This window comes from Globicephala melas, chromosome 2, assembly GCF_963455315.2.
Source record: "Globicephala melas chromosome 2, mGloMel1.2, whole genome shotgun sequence".
Classification (NCBI taxonomy): Eukaryota; Metazoa; Chordata; class Mammalia; order Artiodactyla; family Delphinidae; genus Globicephala; species Globicephala melas.
In genome coordinates this window covers 133,914,930-133,936,743 of record NC_083315.2, presented here as the reverse complement: position 1 = coordinate 133,936,743, position 21,814 = coordinate 133,914,930, and the positions used below count along the sequence as shown (strand labels likewise).

Sequence of the window (21,814 nt, the reverse complement as noted above, 5' to 3'; positions counted from 1 at the left end):
TATCCTGGAGGAAAATTAGAAGGTGGTTAGTGGGATGAACTATGGCCCCTACTGTTGCATGTGGTCTCAGGTTGCAACTTGATATCACTTTCCATTTTTTACTCTCCATTCTAACTCCCTCTCACCTTCAGCTAGTATGTCTGCTGCTTTAGGTGGCTTAACAGGTTGCCATACTCTTCTTAGGCCGGGGCTGCGCACATGTCCGTGTACTTTCAGAATTGGTCAAGGGAGTATCACAAGATCCTTACAAGGAGATCTGTGTGTCAAACATATTGTTCCCTGCCCCCTCTGTATAGTAGCCACCCTGCCTCCCTCTGATGATGTCAGTTGCCCTGCCAAAGATGGTCACTCCTCTTCTTGTTTTTTATTCGCTGGATAAAAGCAGCCAAATGCCCAGGCAGCACTTGCAGTTATAGGTTATTGGGACTCTTAATTATGTTCCCATACAAAAGTATTCCCCCTTTGGAGATTAAGACCTCTAACCCTGTAGACCTTAGAATTGCAGGAATAGCAAGAACAAATTGGGAGTCATGATGAGCAGGGCCACTTCTGATTTTATTCCTTGTTCCCAGGCTCATGTGTTCTTTCTGTTGGGGACACAGCATCATATAAAGGTTTTCAATTCAGAATGTATACTGCATTTTGGCGGATAGTGCTCCATCTTTATAGAGTATTGTCTCTGAACTGGTAGTTCAGTTATACCTTCAGCAGGCTCTTCCAGTGCTCTATCAGACTGGCAGCTTCTGGGTGGTATGGTTTATGATATGACCAGTTGATTCCATGGTCACCCCCTTTGCTGTTAAATGGGTCCCATGGTCTGATATGTGAGATCCTATGCCAGGAGAACAAACACTTCCTCTGAGGATAGGCAAACTCAATTTGGAATGTTTCTATTCCTGTTAGAATGAATGACTCTTCCAGCATGGAAAAAGCCCAGTGTAGTCAACTTGCTACCACATGGCTGATTAGCCTACTTGAAGGATGGGGCTGTTTTAGGAGCTCAGAGTTGGTCTCTGTCACTCTTAAGCTAGATCTTTGGCTTTGACACTAGATGGATCAGCCTTGCTTGTGGCACACAGGCTTCAGTAGTTGTGGCTCGCGGGCTCTAGATGCGGGCTTCAGTAGTTGTGGCTCACGGGCTCTAGAGCACAGGCTCAGTAGTTGTGGCGCACGGGCTTAGTTGTTCTGTGGCATATGGGATCTTCCCCGACCAGGGCTCAAACCTGTGTGCCCTGCATTGGCAGCCAGACTCTTAACCACGGCGCCACCAGGGAAGTCCTATCCTGCTTTTTTAATATCAGATATTATACATGAGCATTTTTTTCTCATTTCATTAAATTTTTTTACAACATGATTTTAATAGGAAAATAATTGTTTTATCCTGTAAGTTTACTATAATTTTTCAATAATGATTTTGTTGAATATTTGTGTAATAATTTTTCAGAGTTATATATAATACAAAAATTTTGTGTTCATATCTGCTTTTTCCCTTAGAATTTTAAAAGTAGAATTACTGGGGTTAAAGGGTATGAGCATTTGTAGTACTTTGATGTTACCAAAATGTTACCTACTGTCCTCCAAAAATACTGTACCTTTTAACATTTCTAACAATAATGAGAGTGAATTTTAGCTTACCCTCTCTTGTATGCATATTATAATTAAGGAAAAAGAAAAACTTTGTCAGTTTGTGAGGCAAAAAGAAGAAAAAAAAAGTGATAACTTGACCTTATTTGATTACTAGTGAAGCTGTATATATTTCATGTTTCTTGGCCATTTGTATTTCTTCTATAAATTGTTTGTGTCCCTTGCTCATTTTTCCTTTGGTATGTTCCTGCTCATAATACTCTTTAATATTTTAATATACTAATTTTCATTAAGTAATTTGTTTATTGAAGATTTTTTAAATTGAAAAAGCCTGTACATTTTAATAATACAGATATATTTAATTAGTAATTTAATTTTAAGTTCTCACATGGTACAAACTGTTTCATATTTGTAAGTAGTATTAAGTCATGGCCTGTGAAACTTTTTAAAGGAACATTTATTTTGTAAACTAGGAGCCTTTTGTGGCAGATGAGTATATTGAACGTCTTGTATGGAGAACCCCAGGAGGAGGCTCTAGAGGGGGACCTGAAGCTTTTGATCCTAAAAGGTGAAGTAAAAAATTTTTTTTCATAGACCCAATCTAGTACAAATTTGTATCTGGAATAGAGGTGACTGTTGGAATTCCTTTCAACATTCATGTAAAGGGAGTTAACAACTGGCCAATAAAAAGAAGAAGCATTAGAAGTTTGAGATTTATTTTTTTCCTTTTATGTTTCTTTTATTTTAGAGAAGGACTTTAAATGATATGAGGGAAGGGATTTTATTGCATTATGAGAATTTAATATTTTCTCCAATTAGTAATAAATTAGAAATGGCTGGCTATACCTCTAAAATAAAACATGTTGAATATGTTGTTTTAAGTATCGTAAATTGGGGGAACAAAAATTCACCATACCCTGGAATGCACAGTATTATTTTTATATAGTACGATTTACCTTTTTAACTATTTCTATAAAATTGGTTTCAATTCTGGGGGTTAATGGAGATTCCATATGAGGTTTTCATTTATGTCAGAGATAATCCCTAACAGGATGCTGAAGAGAAAATTAACATGTTCATCCTTACCTCAAGGAATGCTCACTAATACTTTATTTACAATTATAAGTGAACTGGTCACTTCCTAGTGATCAGTTATAGATGGATTGATACATATTCTAATTTTCCTTTGTTAGATTATTAGAAGAATTTGTAAATCATATTCAAGAACTCCAGATAATGGATGAAAGGATTCAAAGGAAAGTAGAGAAACTAGAGCAACAGTGTCAGAAAGAAGCTAAGGAATTTGCCAGGAAGGTACAAGATCTCCAGAAAAGCAATCAGGTAAACAGTTAGTTAAATAATGAGTAGTTTATACAGGCTTTAATATCTTTATTTCCTTTCAGTTTTCAGTTTTTTAAAAAAATCTAATGCAACAGAATTGTTGAGGTTTCTTTATACTGCTCCCATCTCATGGGATAAAATGTTAATGAATTGTTATCAGGCACTCTTGGTGCACTTGCTTGCCTACTGAGTGTTGGTTTGGGATCACAGTACTCCCTTAGGATGGGGTGGTATCCATTACAGTGTGGTCCTTGCTTTCTCTTTAACAGTGCAAACTTTTAAGAATGATAATTCAGTAGACCTGTATTTTTAGGGGATCATGATTAGCTTGGATATTTAGGTATTTATTTGCATTCTCATTTAATCATAAAGCAAAATAATAATACCAGACCAACTATTGCCTGGATGAAGTTTTTCCCTAGAGGAAACCTGGTCTGGGAAGCTTCACAAAAGTCATGAGGTATATACCCTAATGAGAATGCTGGTGTAACTGGGAAAAGCATGTGCAGAACTCTTCCTCAGTCCATTTGGGAGTAAAACTAGATCTCTAGACTGACTCTGGGGTAAGTAGGCCAAGCTTCTTAGCCATTCTTAGGCCCTAAACTTAATCTGGAACCTCTGAACCTCTTTCACAGCCTGGACCTGATGTGGAACTTGATTGCCCTTTGTAAATGTAGTTAGAAGAGCATGTTTAGCATTGCTGCCTCCCAGGGGCTGTTTGTTCTTTAGTGTTAGGGGTTAGAAAGCTGATTTCTGCTCAGATTTCATATATTTAGATTCCTTCACTTAAGCATGTATAACTGTTAGAAAATAATAAAGTCAGTAATTTACATAAGATAATGTGTTTTTAAGTAGTTAAGGTGATAGATTCCAAATACTTCTAATGCAGATTCCCCTTGGTAATAATGATAGTATTTGTAGTTAATCTGGGTTCTCTGTTTGTATTTTATGCTTGTTCACATTTTTCCTAGGTTGCCTTCCAACATTTCCAGGAACTAGATGAGCACATCAGCTATGTAGCAACCAAGGTCTGTCACCTTGGAGACCAGTTGGAGGGGGTAAACACACCCAGACAACGGGCAGTAGAGGCTCAGAAATTGATGAAATACTTTAATGAATTTCTAGATGGAGAATTGAAATCTGATGTTTTTACAAATTCTGAAAAGGTGAGCACTGTCAGAAGGATAAAAGCAAATTATAGCATTAATAACAATGCCCTAATTATGAACTGCAGTTATTACTTTCCAGAGTTAGACTTCAAATCACTGAGTAGGTGACTTATTAAAAGTCTTTATTCTGAAATGTACACTTATCTACAGGTTACTAATCAACTATATATATTCAGATTTTTAGTTGGATTGCCTGGCCTTTTTGTTTATGAAATTTGTATCGTTTAGAAATGTTGAGGTAACTATTTTAATAAATATTTCTTTCTCATAATTGACTTTTAATATTAACAGAATTTGATAGGCACATTCCATTGGGTGAGGGGGTGGGCTGACCTAAATCATTGACAAGCTGAAGTATCTTTCTGTGCAAGGAATTCAGAGCTTCTAGTTTTTGTTACTTGTTACAAAGAATTAAAACATACTTTGGATCAAAGAGAATAGAAAAATCTGAATTAATTGTTCATGTTAATCTTTTTCATAGCACTAGTCACTTAATCCTGGTCTAAGGTTGCATGGTGTTGGCTGCTCTACAATCTTGGAAGAGGTTATTTAGCTCACTTTCTTCCCCTCGGGGGAAAAAATCAAAATGCATGAAAAAATAGACATTCTTATGGATGGTATATGCACATAGTGACATTGTCCACTAATACGTTGAATACAGTCTTCCAGAATTTTTCTGAGTGTACTCCATGGGATATCTCAGATAGTGAAATTTTAAAAACTAAGTAGTACTGAAGTTCACTTTGAATTAAGCAACACGTTTTTTTGTGAGTAGGAACTATATAGGGGTATAGAATTTATAAGTTTTAGAGATCTTTAAAAGGAATGGTTACATATGTAGAGATAACTCCTCTAAAGAAAAGGCAGTATTTTAAATAATGAGTTTCAGGAATTATATTTGTAATATAAAGTAGAACTGATAAGATTAACATCAAGAACATTATCATACTTAAACACTTGTAAAATACTGGCAATATCTAGCTTTTATATATTCACGTGATTTTTATGTATAATAGTGTATACACACACACACACACACACACACACACACATATACACACACACGGCTTGAACACTGAACTGTTTTTCAGGATACCTTATGGAATGCTTTTATTTTATGTTTCCTAAATATAAACATACATATTTCTAATGTATTATGAAAGTACATATTTATACATATAAAAAATTTATATATATATAACGATATATAATTCAAGTCTTATGCCTTGGGTTACCTTGGATTATACCTTTTGGACTGTAGAGTATATTTATGTTTTGTTATAAAGAAAATGCCGATATTTTACCCAGTGTGAGTTGGTCTGTTTATTTGATGCAGCTCAAGGCAGCCATTTAGAACCTAGAGAAAAATAAATATTTTAAAATTGAATGATTACACATATTTTTATCCTGATTTGTATTGCTTGTAATGTTTTGCATAATGAAATTATGTTTTTGACACTTTTCTTTAAACATTTTAATTATCAAGTAATTGTGTAGTTCATGGTATTACTATTGTCTCTTAATTTTTAAGATTTTGATTGAAAGAAGAAGAAAAAATCTTCATATTCTTGCTACTTCATTCACTTGGTCGTTAGCTGTCTGTAATTTTTGAAGAGCAAGTAGAGCTAACAGTGCTTAAGCTACTTCCTCTTATTTTCTCTCCTTTGCTTCACTCTCTACCATATCCCATTTTCTTTCATCTTGTTCCTTTTTTCTTATACTCTAGTCCTCTTTTCCCAATTGTCTTGTTTTTCTCTCATATCTCCCATAAGTTTTGGGTTACTGTTGAATCATTACTTTTGGCCTGGTACTATCACAGTTAACTACACTTAGGAACATCATATATGGTATTAGATTGCTAATTATTAGATAAACTTCTAAGTATCTCAATTTCTGCGCTGTGTGCCAGCCACCTTCCCAATGGAAAGAAAAGGAAAATCACCCATGTAGTTAGGGAGGTGTGTGATTTTGGAAGGAATTAGAATGCGAAAAGATAACAACCATCTTTTTCCTTTTTCTTCCTGCTCCAAAGTCATTTTTGCTTTTTTTAAATCTTTGCTTCTCAGAATCTTCTAATTTTCTTCTCTGGGAAAAAAAACCCATTTTATGACCATAGTATATATTCCCTCTTACCTCTGTCATTACAGAGTATGTTAGTTGTTCGTCTTCTTAGCATCACAACTTAATGTTCTTCATGTAGTTAATGCCTGATGGCCCTGATTATCTTTAACCTGTTAGCATGGGTGGTCTCTCACCTTACCCTAACATCAGTAGCAGATATAAGCAAGTTATTAGATTGTGGTTTTGAAAGCTTCTGTACTTTTATAGTGTATTTCAACTGATGGATGACCTTAAGAGCTACTTGTGCTTGAAACAATTTTTGTAAAATAATTACCTATGGGAATTCCATAAAATCAAGTGTTATTTACTCTGCTGTACTTCTTACTATATTAAGTGAAGTTTGCAAACACTTCCATCTCTTGAAACAACAAGAACAAACTCCTGATAGGAACATAAAACATGTATGTAGGTGCTTTCTGAAGGGAGTATCGGTGAGGAGAAAAGGGTGGACATTGCTAGTATAACCAAATGGCATGGTGAAAAGAGATAATGCAGTGGTATCTGTGCCCATGTTCAGTAGAATAGAGTGAACATCTGGTAACTGAAAATGACAGTGACATGCTGACTAGGAGAGAAGAGATAACTGAAGCAGAAATGCTATCTGTATTCACTATTGTTGGGCAAAACAACAATATCGTTTGGTCCTGATTTTGTTTTCCATAGTTGCTTGCCAGACTTCACACGAGTACTCGGTTAGAAAGATCTTTGTTAATGTTCTCAGCTCTTCCTTCACGTTTGTATGAGTCTCTCTCTTCTTTTTTTTTTAGTGTAAAAGAAAGTGAATGATCATAAAATCATTTACTTAAAGGTGTGCCAAAATAAAACTCAATACTTACTTGAAATTTGTTTTAAAAAGTAAACATTATATAACTCCCCTATACATTTAGTGTGAATAAGCACAAATGTCTGCATTTTAAGAATTTTGGACCCCTTGCCTAAATCCTTCAGTTCCACAACTTGAATAAGTACAAACATTTCTTTACCATATTACATTCTAGAAACTTCATATTAAACGTAATCTTTGCTTTTATAACAAGTTTTATAACTTGATATGTTCATTAAATGACAGGCATTTTGTTGTTATTTTCTTCACTTAAAATGGGATTTATACAGCAGTATGATCTGAATTTTTATAAATCTTGTTTATCATTTCACAAACTCAGAAGATACTTAAACTTGCTTTCAGCAATCAGTGATTTGAATTTATTCGGAGTAAACTTGAACTGCAGGTTTCATTGGGAAGGGATTGTGGCATTATAAAATCACAAGGTTTCAGTACAATAATGACAAATATTTATGTTTTATTGTCTCATTATTGGTGATACCCCAGATGTATTCCTGTTGCTCATAAGATTTTATTTGTTGTGTTTTTTAAAGAAAATTGTTTGGGTGAGGGTCTGTGGGCATACATAGAAGAATATTACTATTTTTAAATATAAAATTATTTTTTGATATGTATAAAGGTTTTGTAAAATTATTGCTTTTGTTTTTTAATAGATAAAGGAGGCAGCAGACATCATTCAGAAGTTGCACCTAATTGCCCAAGAGTTACCTTTTGATAGGCAAGTTTATTTCTCAAGAGCTAATTTGGGTATATGGTGTAGTGTATAGAATAAAATTGTACTTTTTCCTGTATGATTTTGCTCATTAATTCAACAAGAACTTATTGAGGACTGCCTTTGTACAGGTACAGTATGTAATAGCTGATTGAAAAAAATGTGGTATCTTAACAACTAAATTTAATGATATATCTTGAAATAATTTCAGTCTTATGTTTTTCTTTTGAAAAAAATTGATGGAGAATTTTGAAATTGGAGTAAGATTTTGAATTTTCTTTTTTTTTGGACTTTGATCAACAGACTAGAAGGGGACAGAGAAAGCTTAAACATGGGGCTCTTGAGCTCCTTTTTCTTCTGTCTACATGAGAATTCTTAAGCTTTTAGGGGTCTTGGACACCTTTGAAAAGCTGGTGAAAGCTATGAAATTTCCTTAAAAAAATCAGGTACACAGGCCGTTGTATACAATTTCATGGAGTTTTAGACCCTTTAGCCTATCTGTAGGCTCCTTCCTAGGGACTTCAGGTTAAGAAGTCCTGTTTTAGATCCAAGGCCCTGGGGCCATTGCTAAATTAGGTATTAATGGTTTCATCCTAAAAGAACTTCACTGAGAAGGAAATTCTTTCATGATTTCCTTTAGTTCATGGAATGTCAGACTCTATAATAAAATCTTGTTAACAGTGGTTCTTCCATTTAAATATCTGGAAAAAATGTCTTCCCTTTTAACAGATAATATACGTATTTTATTCTTTTGGTAATACTTGAAAATCCTGAGGTACAGGTAGAATGTAAATGTATTGCTATACTTAAAGCTTGTCCATTATGTCCCAAACATAGAGTGAAAGTGAATTCCCTACCCCCAAATATATCTTATTTTACTCTGAACTTTGTATCATCATAAAGGATTAGCAGTAATCATCATCTGTCATTTAGCTATTATTAATAATTTCATACTTGTCCAGCATTATGAGCAATGATTTTTAATGTCACCCACAAAAAACCTCTCTTTAACTTTATTTCAGAGTTAAACGATTTTCTTAAATGGGTAAAATGTGTGGCTCACAATAACTGCATCATAATTGTTGGCTTCATCTGTCTCCCACCCCTACAAACACAGAGGCATATACTCATCTTCTCCTGCTTCTCAATTACATGCTTCTCTTACAGTTTTGTTTTAGCCTATCAGGCCTTAGAATTGAATATATAGCCTAATCAAGTTTAATTTTTTCACAAAGATCAGTATGGCCTATCATACTTTGTGATCCACTGTGACTTTGATATCAATTTTGTATAGATCTTTAAATTATTAGCTTCTTCATCTGTCTTTGGCATCTCTTTTGCCAGCCACTGTCCTGTCTCTTCAAACTAATCACATAAGATCTCTCAACATTAATTTTCCATGTTGTGCATTCCCCCTGGATACTTATGATTTGAAAAAAGTTCTAGTGTATGGTAGTGTATGATATTTTAGTTTTTGAATTTGCAGAGGTTGAATGCTAGGCACATTGCTGGGTCCTTTTTATGGCTTCTATTTTATTTTTCTAGTTTTAAAATAACTCATTTGTATATGCTTATTTTATAGTTGTTTTTCTTTAAGTAACAATAGTGGAACGTCATATGAGGAAATCCCAGCTGAGGGGAAAACAGACAAATATCAAGTGAATTTAAAATGCCAGTGAATATGAGTAGGGACAGTAACCCAGTTGTTGGGGCTTTCTGGGTTGTTAATGCCTCATACAGAATTCCTCCCTTTAAAAGGGAATTGGTGGGACTTCCCTGGTACTTCAGTGGTTAAGACTTCGCCTTCTAATGCAGGGGGTGCAGGTTTGATCCCTGGTTGGAGCTAAAGATCCCACATGGCTCTGGGCCAAAAAACCAAAACATAGAAGCAATATTATAGCAAATTCAATAAAGACTTTAAAAAAAATGGTCCACATCAAAAAATAAATTAAAAAATTTAAAAAACGGGGTGGAGGAATTGGTTGTTCAATGTGAATTTCCTCAGTGAGAACCAGAGACCCCATCTGGATTGCCCAAATTCAGTTTTGTTACATGGCATGCTTCCTACTATCAGTACTCTCTCACCTCTGGCTTTGTCTTTCCCTCCCCTCCCTCCCTCCCCCTGCTTCCTTCCTTTTTTTTCTGACAATATTTAGTATAGAGGGTTCCTATGTACCCCAAAAACCAGTTTCCCCTTTTATTAACATCTTAAATTACTATGGTACATTTGTCACAAATAATGAACCTCATCATTGGTTTTTATCTTTCAGATTTTCAGAAGTTAAATCCAAAATTGCAAGTAAGTGGGGTTCTATTTATTTAACTATTTTGGATAGGTAATCAAACTACTTGTATAAAAAAAAAGAAAATAGTAAAAGAAGAGAGTGGGAACAATGTCATCCTCCCACCCCATCCCTGAGTTTGATTCCTTTTCCTTGAAACAATTGTTATCAATTTCTTGAGTATTCTTCCAGAATATTCTATGGATATACAAGCATAAGACATAGATCATGTATATAATGTGTAGAATTTAGTTCTGCTGTCCGCATTTATTTTAAAATAATTGGTGGCATGCTATACAAATAGCTTCCATACCTTGTGTTCTTGGCATACTATACAAATAGCTTCCATACCTTGTGTTTTTAATTTAACAATGTATCTTGGGGATTGTTTTTGTATTCATACATACAGACCTAATGTAGGTTCTCTTTTTTTAAAGCTAGCTCGTAATGACCATTTCGGTACCTATTTAACTTCTTACATGATAGCTTGATTCTTGATCTTTGGATTGTATTTTAAGCAGATCATTCTGAATTTCTTTAAAATCTGCTATATTTACAGGCTCCCGTGGTAGTCTAAGTCACTGTTTTGGGAAGTCATTGAAGTTCAGAGACCACCTGTTTTCCCAAAAGTGTACCGTAATAGCCTCAAGAATGTAGTGAATCAAATACCACATATTGTCTTAAGGTGTACCTTGGTATTGAATCTGCCATTGTTTGTAGTAAAGGCATCTGAACTCTAGTAAAGTGTTTTATAATTCTGCTCACCCTTTCCATAAATTCAGGTTTAAGATTTTTCCTGTCTCTTGCTATCACAAATGACATCCAGAAGGCTTTTCCCAGGCAGCTGCTTTTTTTTTTTTTAACATCTTTATTGGAGTATAATTGCTTTACAATGGTGTGTTAAGTTTCTGCTTTATAACAAAGTGAATCAGCTATACATATACACATATCCCCATATCTCTTGCCTATTGCGTCTCCTTCCCACCCTCCCTATCCCACCCCTCTAGGTGGTCACAGAGGACTGAACTTATCTCCCTGTGCTATGCAGCTGCTTCCCACTAGCTATCTGTTTTACATTTGGTACTGTATATATGTCAGTGTTACTCTCTCACTTCATCCCAGCTTAACCTTGCCCCTCCCCATGTCCTCAAGTCCATTCTCTATGCCTGTGTCTTTATTCCTGTCCTGCCCCTAGGTTCATCAGAACCATTTTTTTTTTTTTTTTTTAGCTTCCACAGATACGTGTTAGCATACAGTATTTGTTTTTCTCTTTCAGACTTAATTCACTCTGTATGACTGACTCTAGGTCCATCCACCTCACTACAAATAACTCAATTTCGTTTCTTTTTATGGCTGAGTAATATTCCATTGTATATATGTGCCACATCTTTATCCACTCATCTCTTGATGGACACTTAGGTTGCTTCCATGTCCTGGCTATTGTAAACAGAGCTGCAATGAACACTGTGGTACATGACTCTTTGAATTACGGTTTTCTCAGGGTATATGCCCAGTAGTAGGATTGCTGGGTAGTATGGTAGTTCTATTTTTAGTTTTTTAAGGAACCTCCATATTGTTCTCCATAGTGGCTGTACCAATTCACATTCCCACCAGCAGTGCAAGAGGGTTCCCTTTTCTCCACACCCTCTCCAGCATTTATTGTTTGTAGATTTTTTGATGATGGCCATTCTGACTGGTGTGAGGTGATACCTCATTGTAGTCTTGATTTGCATTTCTCTAATGATTAGTGATGTTGAGCATCCTTTCATGTGTTTGTTGGCAATCTGTATATCCTCTTTGGAGAAATGTCTGTTTAGGTCTTCTACCCATTTTGGGATTGGGTTGTTCGTTTTTTTGATATTGAGCTGCTCGTAAATTTTGGAGATGAATCCTTTGTCAGTTGCTTCATTTGCAAATATTTTCTCCCATTCTGAGGGTTGTCTTTTTGTCTTGTTTATGGTTTCCTTTGTTGTGCAAAAGCTTTTAAGTTTCATTAGGTCCCATTTGTTTATTTTTGTTTTTATTTCCATTTCTCTAGGAGGTGGGTCAAAAAGGATCTTGCTGTGATTTATGTCATAGAGTGTTCTGCCTATGTTTTCCTCTAAGAGTTTTATAGTGTCTGGCCTTACATTTAGGTGTTTAGTCCAGTTTGAGTTTATTTTTGTGTATGGTGTTAGGGAGTGTTCTAATTTCATTCTTTTACATGTAGCTGTCCAGTTTTCCCAGCACCACTTATTGAAGAGGCTGTCTTTTCTCCACTGTATATTCTTGTCTTCTTTATCAAAAATAAGGTGACCATATGTGCGTGGGTTTATCTCTGGGCTGTCTATCCTGTTCCATTGATCTATATTTCTGTTTTTGTGCCAGTACCATACCGCCTTGATTACTGTAGCTTTGTAGCATAATCTGAAGCCTGGGAGCCTGATTCCTCCAGCTCTGTTTTTCTTTCTCAAGATTGCTTTTGCTATTCGGGGTCTTTTGTGTTTCCATACAAATTGTGAAATTTTTTGTTCTAGTTCTGTGAAAAATGCCATTGGTAGTTTGATAGGGATTGCATTGAATCTGTAGATTGCTTTGGGTAGTATAGTCATTTTCACATTGTTGATTCTTCCAATCCAAGAACATGGTATATCTCTCCAGTTGTTTGTATCATCTTTAATTTCTTTCATCAGTGTCTTATAGTTTTCTGCATACAGGTCTTTTGTCTCGCTAGGTAGGTTTATTCCTAGGTATTTTATTCTTTTTGTTGCATTGGTAAATGGATATGTTTCCTTAATTTCTCTTTTAGATTTTTCATCATTAGTGTATAGGAATGCGAGAGATTTCTGTGCATTAATTTTGTATCCTGCTACTTTACCAAATTCATTGATTAGCTCTAGTAGTTTTCTGGTAGCATCTTTAGGATTCTCTATGTATAGTATCATGTCATCTGCAAACAGTGACAGCTTTACTTCTTCTTTTCTGATTTGGAATCCTTTTATTTCTTTTTCTTCTCTGATTGCTCTGGCTAAAACTTCCAAAACTATGTTGAATAGTGGTGGGTGTGGACAACCTTGTCTTGTTCCTGATCTTAGAGGAAATGGTTTCAGTTTTTCACCATTGAGAACGATATTGCCAGCCAGCTGCTTTTTTACATAGCAGTGATAAATGGCAGTCACACTGTAGGAGCTCACCTGTTTTACCAGTTGGGAAGATTTTTTGGTTTTGAAAATACATATTTATATACCACAGTATATTGCCGGGTTTTGATCCACTACCTATAATCTCATATCGTTTTTGCAATTCTTTTAAAAGAAAACTAGATTCCTAGTCATTATCTTTATAAAGAAACCATATACTCATAAAAACTTGGATACTTTGTCTCATTGTAGCTGAATGACTTTCTATTTTTAGGTAAATACCATGACTTAGAATGCCAACTGATACAGGAGTTTACTGGTGCTCAAAGAAGAGGTGAAATCTCCAGAATGAGAGAAGTAGCAGCTGTTTTACTCCATTTTAAGGTAAATAGTAAAAGTTTAAAATGCAGATTAGTCTTAAAGAGTACAGAGGTTATATGAATTCTATATATTATAGTCTCTGTTTTTCCCCAGTTGTATGAGTCACTGATAATTTTCATTATTTGGAATAATTTGAATGTACATTTGTATCTTTCTCCAGAAATGATATTAAATTTTAGGTAATATTATTTAAATAAGGATCTTATATTCAATAATATTAATATTTTATCACTGAATTTTTATGTAGTTTGACATAGAAAATCATATTGTCTGCCTTCTGGGTATTTAATGTATTTTTTTTTTTTCAGTCAAACATTTGATGAAATAATTCAAAAGCAAGAAGGATTGACTTTAAGTTTGGAATATAGGAACCAGAGAGTAGCTATTACCGTTGGCCATTTATTGAGGCATAGACATAGCTTTATTACATATAATACCTCTTTTATTGACATTGTTGTTATTATTGTTATAATTGAACCAAAAGAGTGATATGTATTTCTTTCTTTTTCCTAGGGTTATTCCCATTGTGTTGATGTTTATATAAAGCAGTGCCAGGAGGTAACATAACAGTACACTTTATTGTATTTTATTTTATGCTAATTTGTATTTTTAAAAAGCATTTTAAAATTATATATTCAATGTAAATTTCCTCTGCTGTTTAGGGTGCTTACTTGAGAAATGATATATTTGAAGACGCAGCAATACTCTGTCAACGGGTGAACAAACAAGTTGGAGATATCTTTAGTAATCCAGAAACAGTGCTGGCTAAACTTATTCAAAATGTATTTGAAATCAAACTACAGGTAATTTTAAACAATGACTAAGTACTTAAGGCAATATGTGATTTTTTTCCTCTATGTTTTAAAAGTTTTTAAAGTTTAGTTTGTATAATATCCTTAGGCATAGTAATCCACTTATTAAGTGTAGGAGAAAGGAATGACAGTGTCATGCTTTAAAAAAAAAAATGTTTTGTTGTTTACTAAGAAAAAAGGTGCTAATCACTCAATGTCATCAGAGGATGTGTTTGAAATTACATATGTATCAGGTTGTGTGGTAGGTTAGCCTCAGTTTTAATTTTTATTGGTTTCTTACCTTAACCAATAGATGGCATTTTGAAATTGAACAGGAATTACAAGCTCAATCTGTAGAATTTTTTATAATATGGTACTAAGATTAAAAGAAAACAGGAATTTCATTTACAACCTTGACTTCCATAGCTCTGTACTTTAAGGCAACATTTCCTAAACTATGTTTACCAATGGATTGAGCAACATTAAATAAGTGTTGTCTTTACAACACAATTCAAGACTTTTAATAGCCTTTAAAGATACTAATATGTATTGTGATTCTCTAGAAGTGGAGATGTAATGTACAGCATTTCCCAATTTTACAGTAGTGTCTCAAAGGACACTAGTGTTACTTACACTACAGTTTGGGAAAAGCTGCTTTAAGGAATTGACCATATTGATATAGCTTCAGGTTTTGTTTTTTGGGATTTTTTTTTTTTTTCCCAATGTACCCATGAGGCAGGATAGGCAGATTTCAAAAGACAAGGTATTTGAGATTCTTAATGCTTATTCCCAACACTGATAAGATGTATGAGTAAATATGAGAAGCAGTAAAAATTAAAAACCTATTTTTTTTTATATTGGTCTCTTTTCTATGCATTGCCTTTTCCACTGGATTTTAAGTTAGAACAGTTCAAGAATGTGGAGTAATTCTAGAGAAAAAAATATTGACTATATAATTTAATATTTACTTAATTGACAGAATGTTGACTTTTTGTTTTAGAGCTTTGTGAAAGACCAGTTAGAAGAATGTAGGAAGTCCGATGCAGAGCAGTATCTCAAAAGTCTCTACGATTTATATACAAGGTATATTTTTAATTATTAGAAAATAGTAATATCTCACATTTTCTTTTTTTCAAATAGAAAATGGGGAAGTATTCAGGTATTTTTGAATAACAGTTTGTCAGATAGCAATATACCTTTTAGCATTAAATACTCGGCTGTATAGACTAGTATTGTACAAGAGCAGCATTCTTAGCATGTTAACTTAAGGAATTGGATATTATGCTTTATATTAATGTACTTTAATGAAATACAAAACCTTGTTTAAGACTTGAGAATTTTGTTTCTGATTTTAATTGTAAGCTAGTTCATTATTCTTTAATTCTTTTCTTTAAGAACTAGTATTATTACATTTATCTTCAGTTAAAACTTTAAAAGTTGAGAAAGGGAGTGACAAACTCTCTTTTAAATTTATTTATTTTATTTTTATTTATTTTTGGCTGTGTTGGGTCTTTGTTGCTGCGTGCAGGCTTTCTCTAGTTGCGGCGAACGGGGGCTGTTCTTTGTTGTGGTGCCCGGGCTTCTCGTTGCAGTGGCTTCTCTTGTTGTGGAGCACGGGCTCTAGAGCGCAGGCTCAGTAGTTGTGGTGCATGGGCTTATTTGCTTTGCGGCATGTGGGATCTTTCCGGACCAGGGCTCAAACGCGTGTCCCCTGCATTGGCAGGCGGATTCTTAACCACTGCGCCACCAGGGAAGCCCCCAGAGTGACAAACTCTTATATGACAATTTCAGACTTAAGTCTGATGTGAAAATTTGTCTTGTGCTTTTGTAAGTGGCAGTGTTATACTTTGTAGAAGCTTCATGTGGAGTTTTTTTTCCAACTCTATTGCTTTTCTTTATTGTCATCGCTTTGAGAAGAGGGTTTTCAAAAGTAACTATAATCAGGAAGTCCATCTCAGCAACAGCACTATTGTGAACCTATCTTCAACAGTGAGAAACAGAAAATTAGAGGAAAGTCCAGGGACAAAGACTAAAGAGAATGAACAGCGCATAGACTTCTCAATATTTTGACTTTGGTACCATATCATGAATGTGGCATACTTGAAGCCATTCTGCCACTGTTGCCATTTCTAGTCTGGTTGGTTGCCTTAGTTTCCTCTCCTGAGTCATCTCTAGGAGTTTATGGTAGTTTTCAAAACCATGATGTTGTTTGTAATATTCATTCTACTTAATATATATAACCCTGTACAGTCGCTGTCTGCATCCTGAGTAACTTCCCAGGGTTTAAGAAACAGTGGTGTAGCATAAGTTATTAAAAAGTCACGTTATAAAAATATGTATTTCTTAAATATTGTTACTATACCTAAAGATACATTCATCTTTTTTCTCCCTTTTGCATGAAAAGAACCACAAATCTTTCCAGCAAGTTGATGGAGTTTAACTTAGGTACTGATAAACAGACTTTCTTGTCTAAGCTTATCAAGTCCATTTTCATTTCCTATTTGGAGAACTATATTGAAGTGGAGACTGGATATTTGAAAAGCAGAAGTGCTATGATCCTACAGCGCTATTATGATTCAAAAAACCATCAAAAGAGATCGATTGGCACAGGAGGGTAAGTGTTTTTGTTAAATGTTATAGTTAAAACTAAAGATATTAAAAGCTGTTATATTTGGACAAACTTGTGAAATATTGATAGTCATTAGAATTTTCTGTGAAGAATTTTTTTAATTCAGTTTGTTTACACCATTCATCAAATCCTGTCCTTCAAGCCACATGTTGAAATGTTCCTACATAACATTATTAAAATGTAAAGCAGAATACTAGTACCGTAAAGAGTTCCTCCCTCGCGCCCTTCCTGCCTGCCTTCCTTCCTTCCTTTTTTTAGACTGAGTAAATTATTCCAGGTTATTGACTAGGAAGCACATTGTTTTATTGCTGCTACTGCAGGTGTGGTTAAAAAAAAAATGCAGATCACAATTTTGTACCCTGAGCTTTTTCATGACTTGGGCATAAAATTATTTAAGTAATACATTAAAACGTGAATGTACTTACCTACTAGAATAAAATTAAATGATTTGCTGTAAGAATTGGTGGCAACTCAGTTATCTAGATCTCAACTATCTGGAATTGAGTTGATTTTTGGATGAATCAGAATGACTTCTGTGGAGCCATATAATCAGAGTTGACAGTTCACATAATGCACACCCAAATCATTTTCTTGTTTCCCAGTTTGTCATATATTAAATAATGATCATGGAGAGATTATAATTAGGAATAAGAAGTGACATCTCAAAGACAGTAGCAAGTAAAAGAGAAAACCTAAAAAACAATCATAAGAATTTTTTGAAAAATTAGTTCACAGTCTGGAGCTATATATTCTAGGACCAAAAAATAAAGTAATTTTCTAAAGATACTATCATGTAATAAAAGTTCTTAATGACCCTCAGTCATTGAGAAAAGCTAAATTATGTTTAATAATAATGAAATGTACAGTATGTTTAAAGGGTTAATATGTTTAAAAATCTTTAAAATTTTAAAGTTTGTTTTAAGCAGGACCATTTAGTTATCTGGAATATTAACTTATTTGGAAAAGCCCACTTCCCAAGGAAACCAGACAAGGAGTTTTGGGCTACTGAGTGAGAATTGTAGAGTTGAAAGAGACTTTAGAGATAATAACTCCAAATCTACTCATTTTTCAGACGAACATCTTCTGTTTAGAGATTAATGCTTGCTTCACTTTACAGAACTACTTACTGAAATTAGAAGTTTTAGGTTTCCTGGCTGTTGGTCTATTTTTCTTTCTTCTTTCTTTTTCTTAGTTCATGTATACTAAGTTTGAGAGTATTTGAAATTGAAATATATGTATAGTAGTGTTCTTTTTTCATTTGTTGGTATTATGCACTAGTATTCAAGATTTGAAAGAGAGAATTAGACAGCGTACCAACTTACCACTGGGACCAAGTATCGATACTCATGGAGAGACTTTCCTATCCCAAGAAGTGGTGGTTAATCTTTTACAAGAAACCAAGCAAGCCTTTGAAAGATGTCATAGGGTAAGAGTAATTGTAAATTTATTTTATTTGTATATAGTTGTGTATTTTAATTTTTCTCTGGTTAGGAACAATTGTTTATTGTAATAAAAAAATAGGATTTTTGCTTGGGGAACAGAATTATTTTTAAGTTATTTAGAAGTATATTTTAACATAATTTTAAAATTGAGCGTGTCAAATTTTCCTTAGTGAGATATTAAATCAAGATATGAAAGGGAAAGTTAGACCTATCTTATAAAGAAATAGAGCATTAGGGAGAGAAGGACGTTTAAGAACACAGATATCAAAGGAAAGGAAAAGTTGACTCCATTAAAATTTAGAATTTCTGGGCTTCCCTGGTGGCGCAGTGGTTGAGAGTCCGCCTGCTGATGCAGGGGACACGGGTTCGTGTCCCAGTCCGGGAAGATCCCACATGCCACGGAGCGGCTGGGCCTGTGAGCCATGGCCGCTGAGCCTGCGCGTCCGGAGCCTGTGCTCCGCAACGGGAGAGGCCACAACAGCGAGAGGCCCACTTACTGCAAAAAAAAAAAGTTAGAATTTTTTCCACAAACATACTTTAACAAAGTAACAAATAAGTCACAGCCTCTGAGAAGGTATTTGCAACCAATATGACTAGCAGAAGATTTTTTTTTTTTTAAATGTTGAGCCTTCTTTTAATTTTTAATTTTTACTTTTGGCTGCGTTGGGTCTTCGTTTCTGTGCGAGGGCTTACTCTAGTTGTGGCAAGCGGGGGCCACTCTTCATCGCTGTGCTCAGGCCTCTCACTGTCGTGGCCTCTCTTGTTGCAGAGCACAGGCTGCAGACACGCAGGCTAAGTAGTTGTGGCTCACGGGCCTAGTTGCTCCGCGGCATGTGGGATTCTCCCAGACCAGGGCAGGAACCCGTGTACCCTGCATTAGCAGGCAGATTCTCAACCACTGCACCACCAGGGAAGCCCACTAGCAGAAGATTTATAAAACAAATATTAGTGGTTAATAATTGTATACCACATACTATGTTCCAGGCACTATTCCAAGCAGTTTAGGTATGTTATTAACTCATTTAATCATTGTAACATTTCTGTGAGTTTATTATTCCTGTTTTACAGAGGAAGAAACTGAGGTACATACTTCTTAAGTATGAAGTTGAGAGTTGAGGCAGTCTTAATTTTTTATTTGTACTGATGTATATTGTCTATATACTTATATTGATAGTAAATATAAATTATACATATAAATATAAATCAATAGAAAACAAGTCAAAGGCTACACATAAATACAGAAAATATAAATTATCAATAAGATATTCAGTCTCACTAGTGGGGAAATGAAACTTAAAACAGGGAAAATACTGTCATTCTCAATAGGTTGGCAAAAATTAAGAAGTCTGTTGATACTAAGTATTGGTAAGGGTGTGGAGCAATAGAAGTTCTCATACACTGCCAATGGAAGTAAAAATTGGTATACTTTGGAGAGTAATTTGTTAATTCCTTAGAGAAATTTGTAGGTGCACATGACATGTCTAACATCATAAGCTATGTTGTTTGTTGTGGTGAAAAATTAGAAACAAAGTGTGCTGTAAAGAGGATTGATAAACTAACATTGTTCATATACTAGAAAACTATATACCAATTTAAATGACTAAACTAGAGTTACATGTATCATCAGCATGAATAAATCTCAAAAATGCAATGTTTAGTGAAAAGAGCAAAATGGGGAAAAGATATATTCAGTATACCACAACATAAAATTTTAAAAAGTAAAACAATACTTTATATTATTCAGGAGCATACATAAGCATGGGTGTGATAAACAACTTCAGAGTAGTGGTTGCCTTGGGAGGAATACCCAAGGGACGTTATCTATATGTATAATGTTGGACAACTCCTGCCCCCCAAAAGGAAGAAAATCTGAAGTACATTTGGAGAAATGTTAAGATATGACACATCTGGGTAGGTGATGGGTATATTTGGTACAGTAATATCTGTACTTTTCTGAATACTGGAAATATATTAAAATGTTTCTAAAGCATCGGATCATCAAACATGAAGCCTTTAACATATTTATTTGAATCACAGCAACTAGGTCTAAATCATGACCTTGTCTGGAAAGTCATGAGATTGAAAATCAGTTTAATTCATTGCAGTCTGATCCAACAAACATTATTTTGTGTTTACTTTGTACCATCTGCCATGTTAGGCATTGAGGTTATAAATACAAGACATTTACATTACTTTTGAATAGTGTGGAGAAAAGAGGTAGACATATAAAGAATTAGTGCAAGGTAGGTAAACACTGCTGGGACCAAAGAGGAAACAACCAGCTCTGCCTGGTTAAGGAGTTGAGAAAGAGTATCAGGAAAGATTTTAAAACGGAGGAGACATTTGAGGTCTGGATCTTGAAAGCTAAATAGGATATCTTCAAGAGGATGATTCTGGCAGGCTGTTTCAGGAATAGAGAAAATTACGTACACAGAGACATACAGATATCAATCACGCAGTATGAAATGCTTGAACTAAAAAAGGATATGGGGAGAGTAATAAGTCAGGAGGTTGAAAATGTAGACAAAAACTCTTTGTATGCCATACTTAGAAATTTGGACTTGACCTTGTTAGGTGATGCTGGAAACTTTAAAGGATATTAAAAAGAGCAGTGTAATGAGCAGATTGGTGTTTTTTTCCTTTCTTTTTAAAAAACTTAGTAACTTTGAGATATAATTGACATTCAATAAGCTGCATGTATTTGAACTGTACAATTTGATAACTTTGGTAAATTATGTGTACATTTGTGAAACTGTAACGCAGTCAAGATAATGAACAGATCCATCACCTCCAAAAGTTTCCTTCTGCCCTTTTAAAATCTCCCTTTCGCCTCTATTTCTGTCCTTGGGCAACTGCTGATCTGCTTCACTGTAGATTAGTTTTCTTTTTTTTTTTCTTTTTTTTCTTTTTTTTAAACATCTTTATTGGAGTATAATTGCTTTACATTGCTGTGTTAGTTTCTGCTGTATAACAAAGTGAATCAGCTATACATATACATATATCCCCATATCCCCTCCCTCTTGCATCTCCCTCCCACCCTCCCTATCCCACCCCTCTAGGTGTCACAAAGCACCAAGCTGATCTCCCTGTGCTATGCGGCTGCTTCCAACTAGCTATCTATTTTACATTTGGTAGTGTATATATGTCAGTGCCACTCTCACTTCGTCCCAGCTTACCCTTCCCCCTCCCCGTGTCCTCAAGTCCCTTCTCTACTTCTGTGTCTTTATTCCTGTCCTACCCCTTGGTTCTTCAGAACCCTGTTTTTTTTTTTTTTTTTTTTTTTTTAAATTATATTTATAATTGACCTACAACGTTATGTAAGCAACTTTTACACGACACAGTGATTTGATATTTCTATACATTTCAAAATGATCACCATGGTAAGTCTAGTTACAATCT

The 21,814-nt window shown here is 34.7% G+C and overlaps 1 protein-coding gene across 2 annotated transcripts in view; it reads left to right on the top strand.

The window, feature by feature from the left end:
- EXOC5 (exocyst complex component 5) overlaps positions 1-21,814 on the top strand; it is a 57,519-nt gene that overhangs the window by 8,440 nt on the left and 27,265 nt on the right. For both annotated transcript variants that reach the window (XR_009563136.2, XM_030855091.3), the window contains exons 2-12: positions 2,058-2,152; positions 2,778-2,925; positions 3,897-4,091; positions 7,713-7,777; positions 10,042-10,070; positions 13,447-13,556; positions 14,067-14,111; positions 14,216-14,356; positions 15,345-15,427; positions 16,749-16,958; positions 18,252-18,399. Coding sequence is in view for 1 of the 2 variants with exons in the window: in XM_030855091.3 (XP_030710951.1) it covers positions 2,058-2,152; positions 2,778-2,925; positions 3,897-4,091; positions 7,713-7,777; positions 10,042-10,070; positions 13,447-13,556; positions 14,067-14,111; positions 14,216-14,356; positions 15,345-15,427; positions 16,749-16,958; positions 18,252-18,399 (1,269 nt within the window). In the remaining variant the exon portion in view is untranslated. The remainder of the gene's footprint in view (positions 1-2,057; positions 2,153-2,777; positions 2,926-3,896; positions 4,092-7,712; positions 7,778-10,041; positions 10,071-13,446; positions 13,557-14,066; positions 14,112-14,215; positions 14,357-15,344; positions 15,428-16,748; positions 16,959-18,251; positions 18,400-21,814) is intronic.